This window comes from Dipteris shenzhenensis, chromosome 1 (genome assembly GCF_047967505.1).
Source record: "Dipteris shenzhenensis isolate YYH24624 ecotype China chromosome 1, Dip_SZ_1.0, whole genome shotgun sequence".
In the NCBI taxonomy this organism is placed as follows: Eukaryota; Viridiplantae; Streptophyta; class Polypodiopsida; order Gleicheniales; family Dipteridaceae; genus Dipteris; species Dipteris shenzhenensis.
The window spans coordinates 70,789,384-70,809,355 of record NC_141596.1 but is presented as its reverse complement, the minus strand read 5'-3'; the positions used below and the strand labels follow the sequence as shown (position 1 = coordinate 70,809,355).

Below are 19,972 nucleotides of genomic sequence, written 5' to 3'. Positions count from 1 at the left end.
ATCTAAATCTAGCTGATAGGGCAACGCACCATTTAAGATAGAAAGAATTATCACATTGGTACATCGGATAAAGGATATCCTTCATGATGGACTTCATCCCAGGGAATATGGTTTTGTTCCAAGACGGCATATTCATGACAATATCTCTAATACTCTCATCGCAATGGAATATGCGAAATATTCAGCTCAAGATGTTTTGGTCATGCAGGGGGATGTGGCGAAGGCATTTGATACGGTACACTGGGATTATGTCTCTCAAATCATGTTTAAACTTGGTTTTGGGCCAAAGCTAGTTAATGTCATATATTGGCTTTACTCAGATTCCACTGCACAATGCTTTATAGGGAATCATTTGTCTGAGTCTTGGACTCTGGAACGATCAGTTCGACAGGGATGCCCTCTCAGTGCTTTGCTCTATGCCATTGCTTCACATCCTTTGCTTCTTTATATGGATCATCTGGTTGATACTAGACAGTTAGTGGGGCTTCAGATTTCTGGTTCACGACCCTCATTGCACAGGCTTATGCAAATGATTCATTCTTCATGCCAAAGAACAGTCCTTTGGAGCTTCGCCTCTTGATGTATACCCTTTCAGATTTTGGGTTCGCAGCTGGTCTTTAAATTAATTTTCAGAAATCAAAACTCTTGCCTCTCAAGCATTGTGAATGACATGCTATCCTGTGGCCCGGCCAGATTATTTCTCTGGAAAACATAGTAAGACATTTGGGCTATCCCATTGGCTGGAAAATCAGAAATAAGCATCAAATATCATGGGTGTCCAACAAAATTCAGGACAAATTAGAATATTGGAAGATCTCCACTTGGCCTCTGCATGTACGGCTTCAAATTGTCCAGTCCATTGTTCTAGCTTATGTCCAGTTCTACCTTCCTCTATTACATTGGTCATCTCGAGACCTCACTTCCTTTATGTCTCAAGCCATGGAGATTTTTTGGAAAACTAAGCTTCATAAAAAAGCTTTAAGGTTGCTCAAAATGGAATTGCTTTGCTCACCAAGAATGCATGGTGGTTTGAATATAATAAACATTAAATTTCATGTGTTGGCAAGAAAGATCACTATGCTCAAGATATTTTTTCAACAAGAGCAGCCTTGGTCTATCATGTTGGCAATTTTGTGTGGTCAGATGCGCACAAATGCTTATGGATATTGGCTAGTTGATCCATCGGAAGTAGTACTTGGCAAATTTCAAGGTAAAATCCCTGGTTGTCCATTTTCTACTTCCTTGATTCAGGATTGGAAGCAAGTACTCTCTCACATCAAATGATCTCCCCATCCTGCTTCTATAGCCTCCTCACTCAGAATGGAAAGCATTCATTGGAGTGCTGTGTTTTCCTCTCCCCTTGCTGTACAATAACCAATCAGAGCTTACAATCTTATGAAATTGGGCATCCGTTTCATTGATGACGTGGTGGATACGCAAGGACATATTCTCTCTTTTCCAGCAGCATGTCGACAATACAATCTTGGGATGCATCACAGACCTATTTGGAAAGCTGTTGCTGATCTCTTACTCCCTTTGGTCCCGATTCCAACATTGAATGTAAGAGACAGGATTCAAGATTGGCACCTTCAGTCTTCAAGTCCAAGAATATCCTCTCGGCCTTTGCATTTATTGACTTCTATACAGGCTTATCGATTGATATTACCTCCTCCTTGGATTGCTTATCATGCTAATTCTCTATGGCATTTGAATAAGTCATTAGCCTGGTGGAAAGGTAAATTGCAATTGATATGGAAGTTGAAAATGCCATTGAAGCAGAGACTCTTTCTATGGAGATGCATTGTTGGTATTCTTCTAGTGGGAGTGAAATTGGCTGAAAGAAGGATTGCTTCACCTCTTTGTCCAAGATGTCATCATATTCTTGAGAGTATTCTGCATTTCTGATGGATAGGGCTTTGGCTCTTTTCTTGAGCACTGCCCTGATGTAAATGAATGTTTCATAATATATTGGTTTCACAAAAAAAGAAAAAGTGTGTGTGAGAGAGAATGTGTATACATATGTGAGAGTGAGTGTGTGTGTGTGTGTGTGTGTGTGTGTGTGTGTGTGTGTGAGGTGTAGCGATGGAGACCTCTTCGTCCTCCTCTCTGCTTCCGTCAGTATCGTTCCCCTGCACGTCCCTGCTGACTCCTTCGTCCTCCGTGCAGCTGTCGTCAGCTATACGGCCTTCCGTACAGCTGCCACCAGATGTATGGCCTTCCGTACAGCCGCCCGTACCGCTTCCAGTTGCATCTTCCCTACAATTCCCGTGCCCTGTCGACCTACCCGTATAGCCTCTCATACCTGCTGTATGGTTTTCCGTACAGCCTGTACGGACGACCGTACAGCCTGTACTGCCCCCTACACAGTCTTCTTCCTTTGTTTTCTCCGCCTCGACGCCTCCTTCTGCCACTGTACCTCCTACCCGTGTTTTTCATCGACGGAAGCCTGGTGGTTTATCTGCCTCCCCTTTCATCAAATCGGCGAAGCTGGACGTTTCTAATGGCCCTTCTTCTTCCCTCCAGCTGGATCTTCTTTGCCAATTGTGCTCTGTGTCACCAACTCTCTCTATTTGTTCTCACATTCGATCACGGGAGTAGCACCATTCATTTCCTCCCAGCCATATTTCGCTAAGACTCATGAGCCAGACAGAGATCTACGTTACAAAATCACCTGAATCATTCTCTTCTCTTCTCTCTCTAGCCTCAGCAAACCCCAATTCCCTAGATAGATCTAGATGCCACATGTCATCTATATAGGGCCTTCCTAATGCAACATTTCACCCCTCTCTTGGGATGCATTTAATTCCTTGCCCCTAGGCACAATCTTAGCACTAGGCCCTTGGTCTTAGATCTATCTAGTCTGGTGCTATCAGCCCTCACCTAGGACCTTGACATTAAATCCCTCTCGATCATTTACATGAAGCGCAAACACATATATTACAGAGATAGATCCTTTAAGGGAAATGTCGACTGATTCTTCCGAGGTCATGCTACCTCGGCTAGAGCGTAACATTCCTTCCCTCTTCAGACATCAGCCTCCTCGATGATAAAGTCTGGGAACACTCTCCGCAACTGATATACGGATTCCCAGGTAGCTTCGGATAGAGGCTGACCATGCCATGCAACCAACACCGTGGGTATCTTTCGATTTCGTATTTGCATTGTTCCTCGGTCCAGGATTCTTGTTGGTTTGTGCCTTGCAATATCCTCTATCTCCTGAAACAAAACCACACCTTCGATTAGTGAGTCACCTGTATGTAAAAATTTCTTTAAGCGTGAAACATGAAAAACCGGGTGCACCTTACACCCCTGTGGCAATTCTAATTTATAGGCTACACTGCCTATTCTCTTTAGAATTAACCACGGCCCACAGTATCGAGGTGATAACTTAGCACACTCTCCTGAAGTCAACGACTTCGAGTGCGACGGAATTCTGAGAAAAACTTTTTCTCCTTCTTCAAATACTCTTATAGACCGATTTTCATCCGCATACACCTTGGCTCTATCCATAGCCTGGCGGATATTAGCTCTCGCAAGTGCTAGCATCTCCCGCATCTGAACTACAAAGTTCGCGGCACTAGGCACTTTCTGAGGTACTCCAACTATAATTGCATTGGCTGGCCTATAACCATAGTTCAGCTCAAACAGACTGAACCCAGTAGATGAATGCTTCCTATCATTGTAGGCAAACTCCAACAATGGCAACCACTTGTCCCATGTATTTCGCCTCAATGACACATATGCCCTCAGCATATCCTCTAAAGTTTGGTTGACTCTCTCCGTCTGACCATCCGTCTCAGGATGATCCCCACTACTCATTCCTAACTCAGTCCTCAGTGTCTCGAATACCGCTGTCCAGAAATGACCGGTAAATCTGACATCTCGGTCTGACACTATGGATCTAGGTAATCCATGCAGACGAAATATATGTCTAATGAACAAATCCGCCACTTGCGGGGCACTAACAGACTCTCTAGTCGGAATGAAGTGAGCCATCTTGGTTAGACGATCAACCACCACAAGGATAGAATTATATCCTCCTTGTGTTGCAGGTAGCCCTACAATAAAGTCCATGGAAATGCTCTCCCACTTACTTAGTGGTATTTCCAAGGGCTGTAAAAGTCCGGGTGGCTTCACCCGCTCGGCCTTACTTACCTGACACGAGAAACACCGTGTCACATACTCATGAATATGCTTTTTCATCCTTGGCCAAAAGAAATCTCGCTTCACGAGATCATATGTCTTCTCGACTCCTGGATGTCCCGCACACGGGCTATCATGGCATTGTCGAATGACTCTCTGCCTGAGATCATTCTGACCAGGTACTACAACCTTGCCATTTCTAACTAGCATACCATCCCTTATGGTATATCTTGCATAAGTTTGGTCTTTTCTGGATGCCAGGTCATCCTTTTCATTTTCCCCGGGTTTTAACACATGACCCTTAGGTCATAAGCTCTGGACAAACTCGTCCACCTTTTGAGTTTCTCTGATCTCGGTCATTAGAGCACTCTCTAATACCGTGAAACTCAGGTTGTGTATAATGCGAGACAACGCATCAGCAACCTTATTGTCTTTTCCTCTTCGGTACCGAATCGTTAAATTAAACTCCTGCATGAGCTCTGCCCACCTAGCTTGGCGGCCCCTCAAGTCACGCTATTTACAAAAAATGTTTCAGAGTATCATGATCCACATCCACATAAAACTCTGAACCATACAAATAATGTCTCCATGTTTTCAAAGCATGGATAACTGCATACAACTCCAATTCATGAGTTGGCCAATTCCTTTGAGAGGGAGAAGCTTCTTGCTTTCAAAGGCTACTGGCCTTCCCTCTTGAAGGAGGACTGCTCCTACCGCAATGCCACTTGCATCGGTTTCTAGGAACAACGGTTTCTGGGGATCAACTATTTTTAACACCGGTCCTATGACCACAGCTTGTTTTATGGTGTTAAAACTTTCCTGTTGATTTTGTCCCCAAACAAAAAGGTACTTTATCTGAGGTCAGATCAGTCAATGGCGATACTATTCCGGAATATCCTTTGATATGTCTTCTATAAAACTGGACAAATCCCAAGAATGATCGCAACGCGATCAGACTCTGAGGGATTGGCCAAGTCAGTATCGCAGCCACTTTCTTCGGATCCATTTCTACCCCCTGTGGAGTAATTATGAACCCTAAATACTCAAGCCTAACCATACACAGTATAGTTTTCTTTTTATTCACATAAAGACTGGCTTTCCTCAAAGTACTGAACACCATCCTTAAGTGTTCACGATGTTCAGTAACGCTCTTACTGAATATCAAGATATCGTCTATGAAATGTACTACGAACTTTCCGATATACGGATGTAGTAAATCGTTCATAAGCATGACGAAGGTCGCTGGAGCATTGGTAAGTCCGAAAGGCATTACCAAAAACTCATAATGACCAAACCTGCTCCTGAAAGCGGTTTTATGCACATCCTCGGCTCTAATCCGGATTTGATGATAGCCGCACTTAAGATCTATCTTACTGAAAATCACGGCTCCATGTAATGCATCTAGCAAATCATCAATCCGAGCCATCGGATACCTGTGCTTAACAGTGATATTATTCAATGCTCTGTAATCTATACAGAGGCGAAACGTATCATCCTTTTTCCTCTTTAATATCACTGGCGAAGCAAAAGGTGAGAAACTTGGTTGAATCTGCCCCAACTTGAGGTATTCTTCCAATTGTCTACGCACCTCTGCCTCTTCAGTAAAACTCATTCTATAGGGAGGTCTATTTATAGGTTCTGCCCCCGGGATCAGTTCAATTTTATGTTGAACTTTCCACTCTTGAGGTAACCCATAAGGTAGTTCATCCCTAAAACATTCAGAGAACTCCTCTGTTATAAGATTAGCCAGCTTGGCCATCTCACCACTTTGCGTAACATCAGTGCTAGTCGAAGAATCATCCACCGACTCTACCGATGCTGTGCAAAGGTACAAAAACTCTACTTGAGCCTTTCTGATTTCCATCACGGAAACCAACGGTCCCTGAGGTATATCTCTTTCACCTCGCAAGACATAAAGCACATCATTCATCTTGAATTGATATACGTGCTTTTTCCAATCAATGGCTGGATTCTTCCTAGAATGCCACGCCATTCCCAGGGCTATATCCGCATGAGCAAGCTTGGTCATTTCAAAATCAAGCTTCTCAGCATAGTCCTGAATCCGAAGCTCCAACTGGGTAACCCTTTGGTCCCATACTTCAGTTGAACTTCCATCGGCCATCCTGACTGTATACGCATAGTCAGATGGACTTGTCTTTAGTTTCAGCCTCTTCACGAGCTTGGAGTTAATCACATTGTGAGTTGACGCCGAGTCAAACAACACAATGACATCATGACTGGCCACTTGCCCTTTCATTTTAATTAACTCCGTATCATTGAAGGCTGTATACCCCGTTGCTGCGGGCTTAGATAGGATGTTATCAGGTGCACTCGTCACTAACTTAGCAACAGACACACAGAACAAACAAGGTACTAACCTCTGAAAAGATCCCGCTAGCTGAATCTGCATCTCTTCCGCTCTGGGACTTCCCTGCATCTCCACGTCGCACTCTGAGATCACCATCTTAGCCATCCGACGATCTTTATTACGTGGACAATCTCTCCACTGATAAGGTTGAAGGCAACCAAAGCACAAGCCTTCTCTCCTCGCTTTTTCCCTTTGTTCTGGGTTCAAGGGAGACTTAGACCAAGCCCGAGCTGCCATTGGGGTTACTTTCCTCTTCACTCCAATGGTGGTACTTGGTTTAGGAGTTTCAGCCGGTCTCGCCTGCTTGGCTTGACCACTCGGCTGCGAACCACTCCCTCTACTAGCCCACTTCTTCTTAAACCCAGATTTCTTCGGATACCCATACTGGGTTCCGACCTGTGCAAACCCACTTGGCTTGCTGCCCTTGGCATCCTCATAGTTCAGGGCTATAGCTATTGCATCATCTAGAGTGTTCGCGTACTTAGCCCGAACTTCCATTTTTATTCGATCATTCAATCCAAATATGAAATCTTTCACTTGGATTGATTGAGGCAGGGGTTCATCAACCTTCATTACACTCTCTCGAAACTTATCAGTGTATTCTGCCACTGATAAATTTCTCTGACGAAGGTTCCTATATTGATCCCAAGCTCGGGATGCTTCGTCAGGAGGTAAGAAGTGTTTCCTGAACTCTCTTTTAAACCCCTCCCAGGTAGTGGATGCTATGCCATCTTTTTGTTGTTTAATCCACCACCGATCCGCTGCCTCACTGAACATGTGGGTGGCCTCGCGGATCTTTTTGATGTCATTTCTGATTTCACAAATGGCGAACGCTTCGTCCCATTTGTGTAACCAGGTCTCAATGACATCGGAGCTACGGTCGTTCATCCGGCCAGAATACTTTTCCGGTCTGTAATTTGCAATATTTGGCACTTTAGCCTTCCTAGGCTCGACCGTATGGACACTAGACTCCAGTTCCATTGGAGCCTTTCCCTTCTCTTCTCGAGAAGGTCTGGCAGACATACTCTGTAACGCTCTCCTAAGTTCAGATTGCCCTGCGTTGGCTTGTAATTGCTGCGCTAACAACTGTTGCAAGGCATCCTCCAGCAATGCAATCCTGCCATATAAAGTATGAGCTACTGGGCGCGATCCCTATTGGGTCGGCCAGACTCCTGATTCACCAGGGTCCCTCCTGGAAGCCCCTTCTTCTGCTTCCATTCAGTTCAATAGGTGTTTTGTTTTGGGGGTTTTTTTTTTTTTTTTTTAACACCTCTAGAACACTGTAATCACAAGCTGACACAATTCAGTGTACTGACACTCTGACACAATTCCCTATACTAGGGAATACCTGCAATCTCAAATTTGCACTAACTACGCATTTGACACAGGCATATATCCAAATAGCGCTTTTCCCTATACTAGGGAAATTCCCGCAAACTAACTCCGACTGAACCACACAGGCATAACCCGTCCCTACTACCACACTAAAACCTCATGCATGATGTCCTGTCTATGGAAGTAGCGCGTCACCCAGCTAATTAAAGAAGAAAAAAAACAACACAAAGCTAAGGGAGATCAAAGAAAGCTCCCTGGTCAAGTCCTGCGCCTCTGCGCCCAATCGGTGTCTCCGAATCCTGCAGCCTCCGCGTACTGCCTGCTCATGAATAATAAGACTTCTCTTGGTATCGCGTATCCTTCAGATTACACTGTCCTCGCCAACCTACGGACTAATCACGCAACACTAACAATCTTTTTTTCCCGTCGACCGTCTAGCCATCACGCTGTTCTGCGTCCAGACCACATATCGCATCGAAAGCCTCACGTATGTTTGGAAACTCTACATGAGCGTCGATCAAAACTCTCCGTTAAACCCACAAACCACCTCGCATTGAATGGTGCTACTCCCGTGATCGAATGTGAGAACAAATAGAGAGAGTTGGTGACAATTGGTATCAGAGCCTTGTGGAGAGAGCAAGGGACGGGTGACGTACTGAAGGAAGGTCGAGTTCATGGGCTTGGTGGCGAGTGGTTCAACGGTGGCTTACGCAAGCTAGATAGGGGGTAAGGAGGCGACGTGACGGAGCTGCTGACAGCGCCTGGATTGAAGTCCCTGACTGTCGACGTTGAAGGGCCTGCGAGATGACGTGGGGTTCCCGTAACGTATTGACGCGCCTACGAACCGGCGAGGCGATGGACTACCTCAACGGAAGGTTCATGCGTGCATTTAACGAATAGTATAGGGCGACTACAGCAAGACCAGAACGGGGGTGCCGTGACGACGGACACCCGGGGAGTTGCGACGGGTTCTGGTGACGCAGTGCAGGCGTGGAGCGCAGAGTGACACGAGCGGTCGTCGAAGGACCAGAGCGCAGACACGATGGGTCTATGAGACTGTGAAAAACCTGATACAATGAGCTGTGGTAGTGGAGCTACTAAACGAGCATCCACACCAATGCAGAATGCAAAAAACGCATAATGGTAGCACTAAGGTACAACATAGTCATGTCGATAGTCGACTATATATCAATCTCAGCATCATCGTCATCATCAACATCATCATAATCATCATCATCCTCATCATCAGCAGCGAAAAATCAGAATGGATGAGGCAATGGGGGCATGAGGTCAACAATAGAGCGATGTCGGCCCATCAAGGACACAATCCTGGTACGTCTCCTGGTCGTAGCTCTGTGTCTAACCAGGGCCACTGTGACCCCCGTCGATCAGAGCCCGACCCTAAACAAGGAGGGGATGTCCCCAAGTATGATCTATGTGTCAACCCTCTGTCTGAGCTGTTGGGTCACAGGCTCCGGGTCACGGTCATGCCGAGGTCTCGTCTCGTGGGGGTCTATGTGATCTGGCTGAAAGAACTCCGTGATAGAGCTCTGAGAGATATCAGCCGAGGAAGACGTCTGCTCCTATCTCCGTGCTCGGAGTATTCTCTCGCGGTGTCTAAGCATCTCATGAATGAAACCACCAAAACACCGCTAGTCTGGGTCATAACTATCTCTGAAGAGGCAGTAGAAACGCCCTCGCATCTCTAGTAAACACGACATCTAAAGATGAAATGCTCCTCTGTCTCAACCTCTTGCATGTCACACAGTGTGCATATGTGCCTCTCCCTGGGTAACCGCTCTGCTCTGCCGCTCTCAATACGAAGTCTGTGTGAAGAGACCCGGAACTGCCCAAGAGAGATCCTCATCGAGGGGGGTAGGTGAATCTGCGTGTATCCTGGTGGATCAATGAAACCCTCCGTTGTGATATGTAAGAAGTGATCTCAGAGAGAGAGAGAGAGAGAGAGAGAGAGAGAGAGAGAGAGAGAGAGAGAGAGAGATGTATTACCATCTTTGTGAGACCTCGCGGGCCTATGAGACAAAGTACAATCAGAAGGTAGCTCATACAAGCCACTCTGAGCTGAGGCCCTTGCTGAGTGCTATGCTAAAAATCTCAAAAACTCAAATACTCAAAAGTTCCACACTTGGCCCGAAACACACTTCGGGAAGCCCCGAAACGTTACAAAAACGTTTCAAACCAAAACTAGCATTTTGGAAACCCCAAAATCGTCAAAAACCCCCCAAAACGTTTGGAATCCAAAACTCAGGTTTCGGAGCACCTAAAAAACCCCCAAATCGGAGTACCTAGCATCATTTCAGCTTGAAGATTGAACCTCTTGTCATGCGACATGAATCATGACTCATGTATCTTTTCCATTTCTTAAATATAAATATTGGCTCTTGAATCTTCAATGATATGTTGTGTATTTTATGATTTAGAAATTAGTAATATGTTCCAAACTTCAAGTTCTAATTGACAAATCAAATGTCTGTGCACTATATTTCACGAGTTTTTGTCGAGTATTGGAGTTCTTGTGGCAATAATCTAATTTTAAAAATTTTGGTAAAAAATATATATTTAAATACCCTATTATGCACGAAACGTTTTTAACAGACATTTCAGGATGGCCCTAAAACATTTCTGAAACCCCGAAACCCGTTTTGAAACTTGCCGTTTCGAAGCTCCTTGACTACTATGCTCAAAACTAGTTCTCAAAATACATATCCAAGTGCCATGGTGGCTCTCCAATGGAATGCAAGTATCTGTGTCTGACGAGTCATCTCTTGCTATAGTGGGGGGTGTACGCCGTGGTCTCAGTACAAGCATACATGCACCTCTAATCAAGCTCAACTGCTAACACCATGGATGCAAATAAGGCTAACCATGGTAACATGCATCGGTCTATGGTCGAGGACCCAGAGTCCCTGACTCAATGGAGATAAGTAATCACTTGATATGAGGGGACAACTAAAATAATTTGGTGTGGAACAGACGGCTTACTTGAGATAATCCGTACCAACAAGAGAACTTGGAGCTTCTCCACTCGAGCTTAGTCCACCTCTAATATGTGTAGACTAGGGCAAGCAATGGAAGCATAAGAAATGAAGCAATGGAGACAAAAACGAGCAATTATGAAATGAGTACAAAGTACAACCCCCCTTATGATGAAACCCTACATAGACTAACTGTACCAAGTGTCCTAACTGCCTATAACTAGGCCTACAAGGCACATACCAAGGTATGAGTGGAACCTATGAATAGCCCATAGAATGCCCGCAACTAGCATTCATTTTCAAAGGCATCCTTATGGCATAATGGCTCTTCATTGCATGCTGTAGCAACCAAATTAGCATGTGGCAAAGGAGCACCTTGTTTGCTGTCTTTTAGAGTGTCAAGGAGCCAATGGGTAAGCCTTTTGGGCCCCTAAATTTCAGCTCTCTCTTGGTCAATGGCCCTATGCACAATATCCTGATCAATCTGAGGCATATCACGCTGTCAATCATGCTGAGTTTCAGACTACACATGTGGCTGTAAATGACCATTAGAAGGGGGAAGAGTAACCTCAGATGTGGCTCATCATGGGAGTCTCACGGAAACAAAGGCATCAAGCTGTCAAAGATATATGTGGCATCGACCGTGGGCTGTTTTTGACAGTCCAGCAAAGGCGTAGATGAAGACTCATCAAAAACAACATCCCTACTAACAAAAACCTTGCCCATGCGGGGCTGGTAGAGCTTGTAGCCCTTGCTTTCTGAGCTATACCCAATAAAAATGCATTTGGGCCAATTCCTTATGGCTTCCACTTTGGAAGGATCCATCCCGTCTCCATCCTTGGATATTATGTGCCCAAAAAGTGGATCTCATGCATTGGTATTAATCAACAACTTATGCTTCCTGAGCTCTGCAAAGACAATTGCCAGATGCTCGTTATGCTCAGCCTCACTCTTAGAGAACACTATGATACCATCAAAGAAGATGTCCACAAAAGCTCGGTGCTCTCTAAAGATTCTGTATATCATTATATTGAAAGTGGCAAGTGCATTTGTCAACCCAAATGGCATCACAAGAAATTCATACAAGCCAAAAGTGGTATTGAAAGCTGTCTTATGCACATCTTCAGGCCGTCTCCTTATCTGATGGTAGCCACTCTTCAAATCTAACCGGTTGGACATTGCAGACCCCTCTAACCTATGTAAGATGTCATGGGTATAGGAAATCTATTCTTAATTGTTAATTCTAATCTTATTCAGAGCTCTATAATCTATGCACATCCTCCAGGATCCATATTTCTCTTGCACCAACAAGACAGGTGAACAATAAGGGGAAGAGCTGGGCTCAATCAGCCCCTTCTCCAAGAGATCCTTTACCTCGTTCATGATCTCCTCCTGCTGGGCTGCACTAACCCTGTAAGGAGGCTTATTTGGTGGGCTGCGTCCAGGAATTACATCTATGGCAGGGCGTTCCGGAGGTAATTCCTGGGGTAGGGAGTCAGAAAAGCAATCTTTAAACTGAAAGAGAAAATCTGTCTGCCCTTTCTTCAACTTAGAAAAGTCGGAACTTTCTTCACGTGGTGTTTTTCCTGTGCAAAAACTACATAACGCTGAAAAATGCTTTTCATTACATTAGAAATGGTCGAGACTGATACAACCGGGATAGACTCCCCTTTGAGTTTCACATTTAATACATGAGTTTTCCCTCAGTGAGTCAAAGTCAGTGTTTTATTTCTAGCATCCAAAAGAGCTCCCTTCTGTGGTGCCAAGGTATACCCAACAAAACATTGCATCCATTCAGTAGCATAATATAGAACTCTTCATTGTCCACGTAACTCTGAATGTGCATGCGTAGCTTCCAAATTATCGGGGTGACTGACTCACTGTGCCTTGGGCAAGCCCTATCTGCATCACAAAGTGGCCCCATCTCTTCTGCCTTTATGCCCAATTTTCCAGCCAGCTCTTGAGAAATAAAATTGGCACGGGCCCCTGGATCAAAGAAGAACAAAGCTAACTAGTCATGGATTTTGCCCCATGCTCTGCATAGCTCCGTGGCATCCACATCCTATATGGCTCCAGTCACATCTAGCATAAGACCACCAGTGGGCTTGGGCTTCTTACCCCTCTGATCATCTTTCTTTTCTACCTTATTCTCACCCTGCTCCGACGAGGGAAACTTCCTCTTTCTGTTCAAGAAATCATATGATCCGTGTCCCTCTTCCCTGCATATGTAACATTTATTGGCATCATAGAGGGCTTTCTTCTCTTCCTCTGACATCTTCGGTCGAGGCAGTCCTCGCCTCTGTCCTGCAATAAACCGAGCCTTGATGGGCTGTTCAAACTTTCTAAAATTTTTAGGGACTTCTTGCTTGCTACCCTTGAACTTTTGTGCTTCCTAGTTGCTGCCCTTGAAGCCCAAAGTCTTTCCTTGCAAGAGGGCATATGCTGTAGTGGCATTTGCTATCAGCTGAGACAAATTGGAGACTTTGATTTTGGTGCAATAGTCCCGGATCTCCTTTGGTAGCCCACAACAATACTTCTCAATCTCCTTGGACAGCTCCACATGCCTATAAGAACTCACAGGCAGCAAGGCTTCCCAAAACTTTTGGTTGTACTCTTCCAAGTTCTTACGATTTGCTAAATCAAGCTTGTGCCAAGCTGTCATTATGTCCACCTCAAAAGTGGTGGTGAGCCAAGCAGATGAAAAGACTTGCTTGAACTCGACCCAACTGGTAGGGGCTCTACCTTGCAAGAGCAAATCAGTCAAAAATGGAAATGCATTGCCCTTGAGAAACGTGGTTGCCTTCCAGACCGTTGATGACTCCATGAAGTTCCCACGAGCATAGGCAGCATCAAATTTGTTGCAAAAAGGTTAAGGCTTTCAGCCTGTCCTGTGTCCCAGTGAATGTCTCTTTACAGCAGCCCCACCCTCTTTCAATTTGCCTTGGGTGCAAGATTGTCATACACAGGTGGCTGCAAATAGGGAGGTGGCATCATCTGGCCTATACTATGTGCATTATTGCCAATCCCCATTGTGGGGTTGACCATTCCAGGTCCCATTCCTTGCATCTGTGGCATTCATTATGTGTAGGCCTTAACTTCCTCTGCTTCTTCTTGGCTGTCTTTTTGCTCTTGGGAGGGGCATTCAAAATTACAACAAGATTCTGGGTCAATTGTGTCAAAGTGCCCACCGCACTTGCCAATTGCACCTTGAAGTGGGCTTCTGGATCAAGTTCTTCTGTCTCATCTGCCTCCTCATGGTGGTCGATAGTGGTGTCCTCAAAGGGAACATGATGTTGCGCATTAAATTGCAGGTGATGTGCTTCATTCTGCTATGCCTCCCATTGTTCCTCCCGTTCTAAGTGTTCCAAGTCTCTATATTCTAAGTCATAGAATTCGTAGGACTCCCGATCACTGGCTGAGTCAACCATGGTGGCTGAATTGTGTGGCTGTAATAAAAGTGCAGCAAAGACTTCCTTTGCCTAGCACTACTAGGGCTCACCTCAAAGGGAAGATAGTGATTATCCTGGCAATGGAAGCACCAAAAGCGGCCTTTAGAGATCTAAAGGGTAGTAAACCTTAACTGACTTAGCATACAATTCATTCACAGCCCCATTGCAACATTTCCAGCCACTTCCAGTAGTTAAATTCCACTAAAAGACAAATATTAAACACAATTGTGGAGAGGCTAGAGTGCCCCTGCTCAGAAACCAAACACCAAGGACACCGATTGGCCCCAGACACTTTAGCACCCCTTCCGGTATTTATGTCATTCGTCAGGCAATGGCAATTGTGCAATTACATCAAGCGCTCACCCTTGGAAGAGGGGCAAGCTCTATCATTGCACCTATCCCCTATCCAGACCAGAAATGGCTTCCACTCGAGGAAAAAGGGAGGGAATATGAGAGAGAAAGATTTTGGGAGCTGAGAGGAGAAAGAACAGCAAGGCTCATGGGAGCAAAGGCTAGAAACAGGAGAAAGAGGCTATTTCACCAGCCAAAAGACTTCGAAGTGCGTGCCAACCAGCCCCATACAGCAAAGGAATGCTCCGTACAGCAGCAAGGGAGGCCTTGGGAAATGTGAAAACAGCCAAACCAGCAGCTCATGAAGTCTGTACAGCAGAAAAAGGGTCCGTACAGCAATAAATGCATCCCTGTACAGCCAGCTATGGAATGCGCACAGCAGTAATCGAAGGCGCCTTGGGAAGCGTGCACTAGAGAGAGAAGAAGAAGAAGAAGAAGAATATATTATCGTCCTCTGAAGACCAAAAAATCGGCCTATGGGACCTGAGCAATACAAAATCCTCATACACAAAGACTCCTCCCTTGGAGGGGAGGGTATTAAGAGAAACTACCTTTATGTCTTAGGTGAGTTCTTGTGCTTGAAAAGCTTATAGACAAACGTTCCTAAAGCTGGGGGTGACCCACTATGTAGCATATCAGCCAGTTTGTTATGTCCCTCGAGAAGAGAGCTAAATGCTTTCCGGATGTGAGTATAGTAAGGGCATATCATTACCATGTGTTCTTCAGTTTCTGCCATTCCCTGGTCACATAATTGGCATATTCTGCTCTCTTTTGGCATATCTTTCCATCCTCCTATTTCAATCTGCAGCTGGTGTGATCAGGTGTGAAGTGAGGCCAAAGCTCTTCGCTTATGTATTGCCATAGGGGTGCGAAGAGAGAGAGAGAGAGAGAGAGAGAGAGAGAGAGAGAGACATCGGGATGTGTGAGGGAGAGAGAGAAGGCAGCGCAATCAGCCGTACAAGAATGAATGAATCCAACGTTGGATGTAGGGAAGAGGAGAGAAGAGTGCATGGGGTTGTGCCACGTGGCACATTTGCCCCCCTTCATTAAAGTCCTAACCCACTACAACCAATGAGATACTTAAAAACTCTAACCCTCCTTACCAATGGCACATTGGTTTCCCTTGGGCCCAACAATTAGACCCTCTTGTTCTTGGCCTAGCACTTGGGCCTAGTGATTGCACCTAGGCATTGGATGCATTGCTAGGGATTTCTGAGAATAATCACTTCCCCTAGGCTAGTCCCCCAAGCCAAAGGTAGTCACGGTTATAAAATTCACGTCCCCGTGACACCGTGTGTGCACAAGTTGCCTTCCCCAAAGCACGAGCAAAAAGGCACAAGCCCTTTCTTGATCTTGTGCACTTAGATTCGGTAGAGCCTATGAACATGGAGTCGTTCAATGGAGAGAAATATATCTCGACTTTCATACATGAATGCTTTACAAAGCTGTGGGTGTATTTCTTGAGTAAGGAATCAGAAATTTCTCACACTCTTGAATTCAAGGCCCTTGGAAAAAAAGAAAATGGCAGGAAATCAGAATTTTAAGAAGAGAAAGAGGGGTGAGTAAAGAAATGATGAATTCAGAGGTTTTGCAACAAACAAGGCATAAAGCAAAAGGTAACTACTGCGTACACTAAGAGAAAGAATACGCAGCTTGTTGAGGCAGCCAGGTCTATGCTCAAAGACAAGGGAATGCCAAACATATTTGGGAAGTAGTCGTATTAGCTGCTTATGTGCCCAGTAGGGGTGTCCCCCTAATGAAGTGAAAAACATGACTGTGTGCTGTACAACTCTTTTCTTATCATCCAAACCACAATGCAACTTTCCACATTTGGATCGGTCTCTCTCTTTCCCAACAATCATAATATTATTAGCAATATACACTGCAGAGAAATTGACTTGAGACATTCAAGCGGGTAGCTGTCCTTTGCAGTAATCAAATACTATATGATATGATATCTTTTATATCCATAGGGACCCAACAGGATCTATGGGACAGCAGAAGTAGCAACATTGGTTACAAGTTGAGTGTAGCACATGCCAGTATGAATTTTTTGTCCCAAGATTTTGCCTTGTACTTCAGGACTTATTTGACTCGTAAGAGCCCACTTGTTTGGCTGGCATTTTGAGGAGGCTATGGAAGTCAGGTGTTAGAGCTTGTATATTTTTTGCATTTCAATAAGTGCTGGTGTGCACAACAGTTGAGCATAGTGTCCTCATCGTCTTTTGTGCTCCAATATCTCGCATACTCTCACATCCCTCAAGAGAGCGTTCACAACATCTTACTAGGTCAGAGCCTAGAATACAAACAAATGGATGACATCCATACAGCGCCCGAACATGCAATGAGTATGTGAGAAGCAAACCACAAAACAGGGTGGCCATCCTATTAATGGTCAACTGTAAAGTCAGCCCTCCTATAAAAGCAGCAGCTTTCCCTCTTGTTCCGATCACAAATTCTTCATTGGATCACCCCGTTAAGAGCACCATTTCGGAAGCAATTCATCCACGAGCATCTTCACTATATTCTTCCACCAATGGGGTTCATGTCTGTGTCTGTGTACCATTTGCCTTTGTAGCTTATTTCTTAACTTTCTGCAGATTAGCGGTTTCTTCAGCACCAGGGAAATGGAAAAAGTTCACAAGCATGCTCCACATTCTCTCTATCTTCGTTGACTTTGTCTGTTTCCTTGTATAGATTAATTGCAAGTGAGAGAAAATGAGCAATGATCTCTTGCTTGATAAGCAAGTGAAACTGCTTGAACTTGCAGCATTGAATGTAGTAAAAAAGGAAAGTGTGTCATATCTCAACAAGTGAAAGAAGGAATGAAGAGTAAAGCTAGTCCCTAAGCCACAAATTACAACATGAGGGGAAGTGAAAGCCTGTACTTAAAGCATGCAACAGTGTTGGTAGGTTTCAACCTTGAGCAACCATCTGATGAGGCCAGGCATAATGCAGCTCGTGCCATATTCCGTCAATCAACATGAATGCCATAATCCCACACTCTGAAGAAAACGCTGCATCTAGCAGCCTGAGAATCCACAGAACATCTGTCTCACAGGCTCCTCGAACCATGATTTATCTCAGACCAAATCTGTGATTAAATCTCTCATCTACAAGATCACCTCTGATGACCTACCTACATCGTCCACACAAGGTTGGAAACAATCTCCCAAATGATATCATCTGCTGGGGATACTGAGAAGTCACAGACAGGGATCAGCATGCATGATGTCATTGAAGCATTAAGAGGTCACAGTTAAAGGTTGATAAGAACCTAGCATGGAGGAAGTCCGGCCACCCTTGGAAAGTAAAGATGCCTGCTGAGGCTCCCCATAATGCTCCACCCCTAATAAGAGTGAAAGAATGACACAAGCAAACTCAAATCAAATAGCAAATCCCCATAACATACATCTAGGCTGAGTGCAACCCATGAATGATGCTTCAGCTTGGGAAAACAACAGCACTGGCAAATTTGGGATTTGTCTACCTTCTTAACCAATCACTAACTGCTAAGCCACAGTGCTCTGAAAGTCAGAAAAACAAGGTGTTCTTTTCTTTTCTCACTATTTGCCAAAGAGAATGATATCACACATCCTTTCTGTCACAGCTTCAACTCCATAAACCAATTTAAAACACATGTGGCTGACAAGAGTATCAAGAGAGAGCCCATATTGGTTTTTCATGCAACAATGCACAGACCATCTCACCCATAGAATAGTTTTGAAAAAGAATTATGAGCATTTTGGAAAAAGATCCAAAGGGTAAGCGGGCCAACTTATCACGGCTTAATAACAGTACTATATATACCTTTGTAAGTCTAGAATAAGTCCAATCATACAAATTTAGATTTTTTGATAACAGTACTATAGCTTGGACATTTAAGTATGACTTCCAAGAAGAAACCAAAAGCACAAGGTATGACTTAGCTCTTTTTAGTTACTCTTAACCATTCCACATGCTTAACATCCTTCTTGATATGACTAAGTATGCTCTCGTATAGAAATAACTGTTAAAAACGATAATGCTTGAAAAATACCATTTTTGTTCCTGATTCATCAATGTACTCAACAGTAAATCCAACATCCTGCAGCAATATGATTGTACTTCTGATTAATGTAAAGTCAATAACAAAGCCCAAAAAAACCCAACCACCACAGCCAACAAAGTATCTACAAAACCCATATTTCTTCATACATTCAGGGTACATTTACACTTGTGCTCTTCTGACTGATTAAGACAATACGACAAACCCCCAAAAACCCAAACACAACAGCCAACAAAGAAAGCACAAAACCGCCGATATATCTTCATACATCCAGGGTTCATTTACAGTTGTGCTTTGGCTTTCTAAACTGAAATAATACGAATCAGTGATAATAGCAAACATGGATTCCTAAATTTAATGCTGTAACCCTAAGTAAAACATGTAGTGTGCCCTTCACTTCATAATAGTGAAGGAAGCAAGAGAGATGAATAGAGTGAGAGCAATGCAAAACGTGTGATAAAATGAGATAGAAACAACATACAAAGATGAGGTTTTGTCTAAGTGACAAAACCTTATCCTAACCACTAACGATAGTTAGGGATCCTAACTGTGGTTAGGAGGGGAAACCTCTAATGAGGGAAAAGTCTCCCTAACCCACTTCTTGACATTACATTGGTCACTACCTAGAATATGGCAATAATTCTAACATCCCCCTGCAGTGCCAATGTGATGATGTACAAGGAAATGATCAATCACCAAAAGGAGATAAGTTCAGAGCACTGCGAAATGCCTCAAACTTCTCACGTGGAAGTGCTTTGGTGAAGATGTCTGCAACATTGTCATGTGTTGACACATAGATCAGAATGATCTCCCCTGCATGCAACTTCTCTCTAACATAGTGATAGTGAACCTCAATGTGCTTCAAGCGACCATGAAACACAGGATTCTTGGCCACAGCAAATAAACAGAGCAGCCAAACACACTCAACTGTTGCGGTGAAAGCTGCCCTGTAACTAGCTTCACACGAGGAGGTAGCCACCTTAGCTTGTTTCTTGCTCAACCAAGAAATGCAAGCATGTCTCAAAAAGAAACAATTGCCACTTGTGGACTGCCTAGTATAATACAATCTGAGTCACTGTAAGCATGCATCTACAAGTCACCCCCCCCCCCCCCGCCCCGTGGGGAAACATCAAGCCATAAGACTTTGTGCCTTGCAAAGTAAGAGAAGATTCGTTTTACAGCCTGCCAGTGTGCTGTCTTTGGGCTGTGCATATATCTGCTCACTTGTGATACTGCAAACTCAATATCGAGCTGTGTATTTCACAATTAAATGAGGCATCCTACA

The 19,972-nt window shown here is 44.3% G+C and overlaps 1 protein-coding gene across 1 annotated transcript in view; it reads right to left on the bottom strand.

Annotated features, from left to right (window-relative positions):
- LOC147906312 (uncharacterized) overlaps positions 1–19,972 on the bottom strand; it is a 92,746-nt gene that overhangs the window by 10,974 nt on the left and 61,800 nt on the right. The window contains exon 12 of the mRNA XM_087377962.1: positions 18,679–18,726. Coding sequence (XP_087234088.1) covers positions 18,679–18,726 — 48 coding nt within the window. The remainder of the gene's footprint in view (positions 1–18,678; positions 18,727–19,972) is intronic.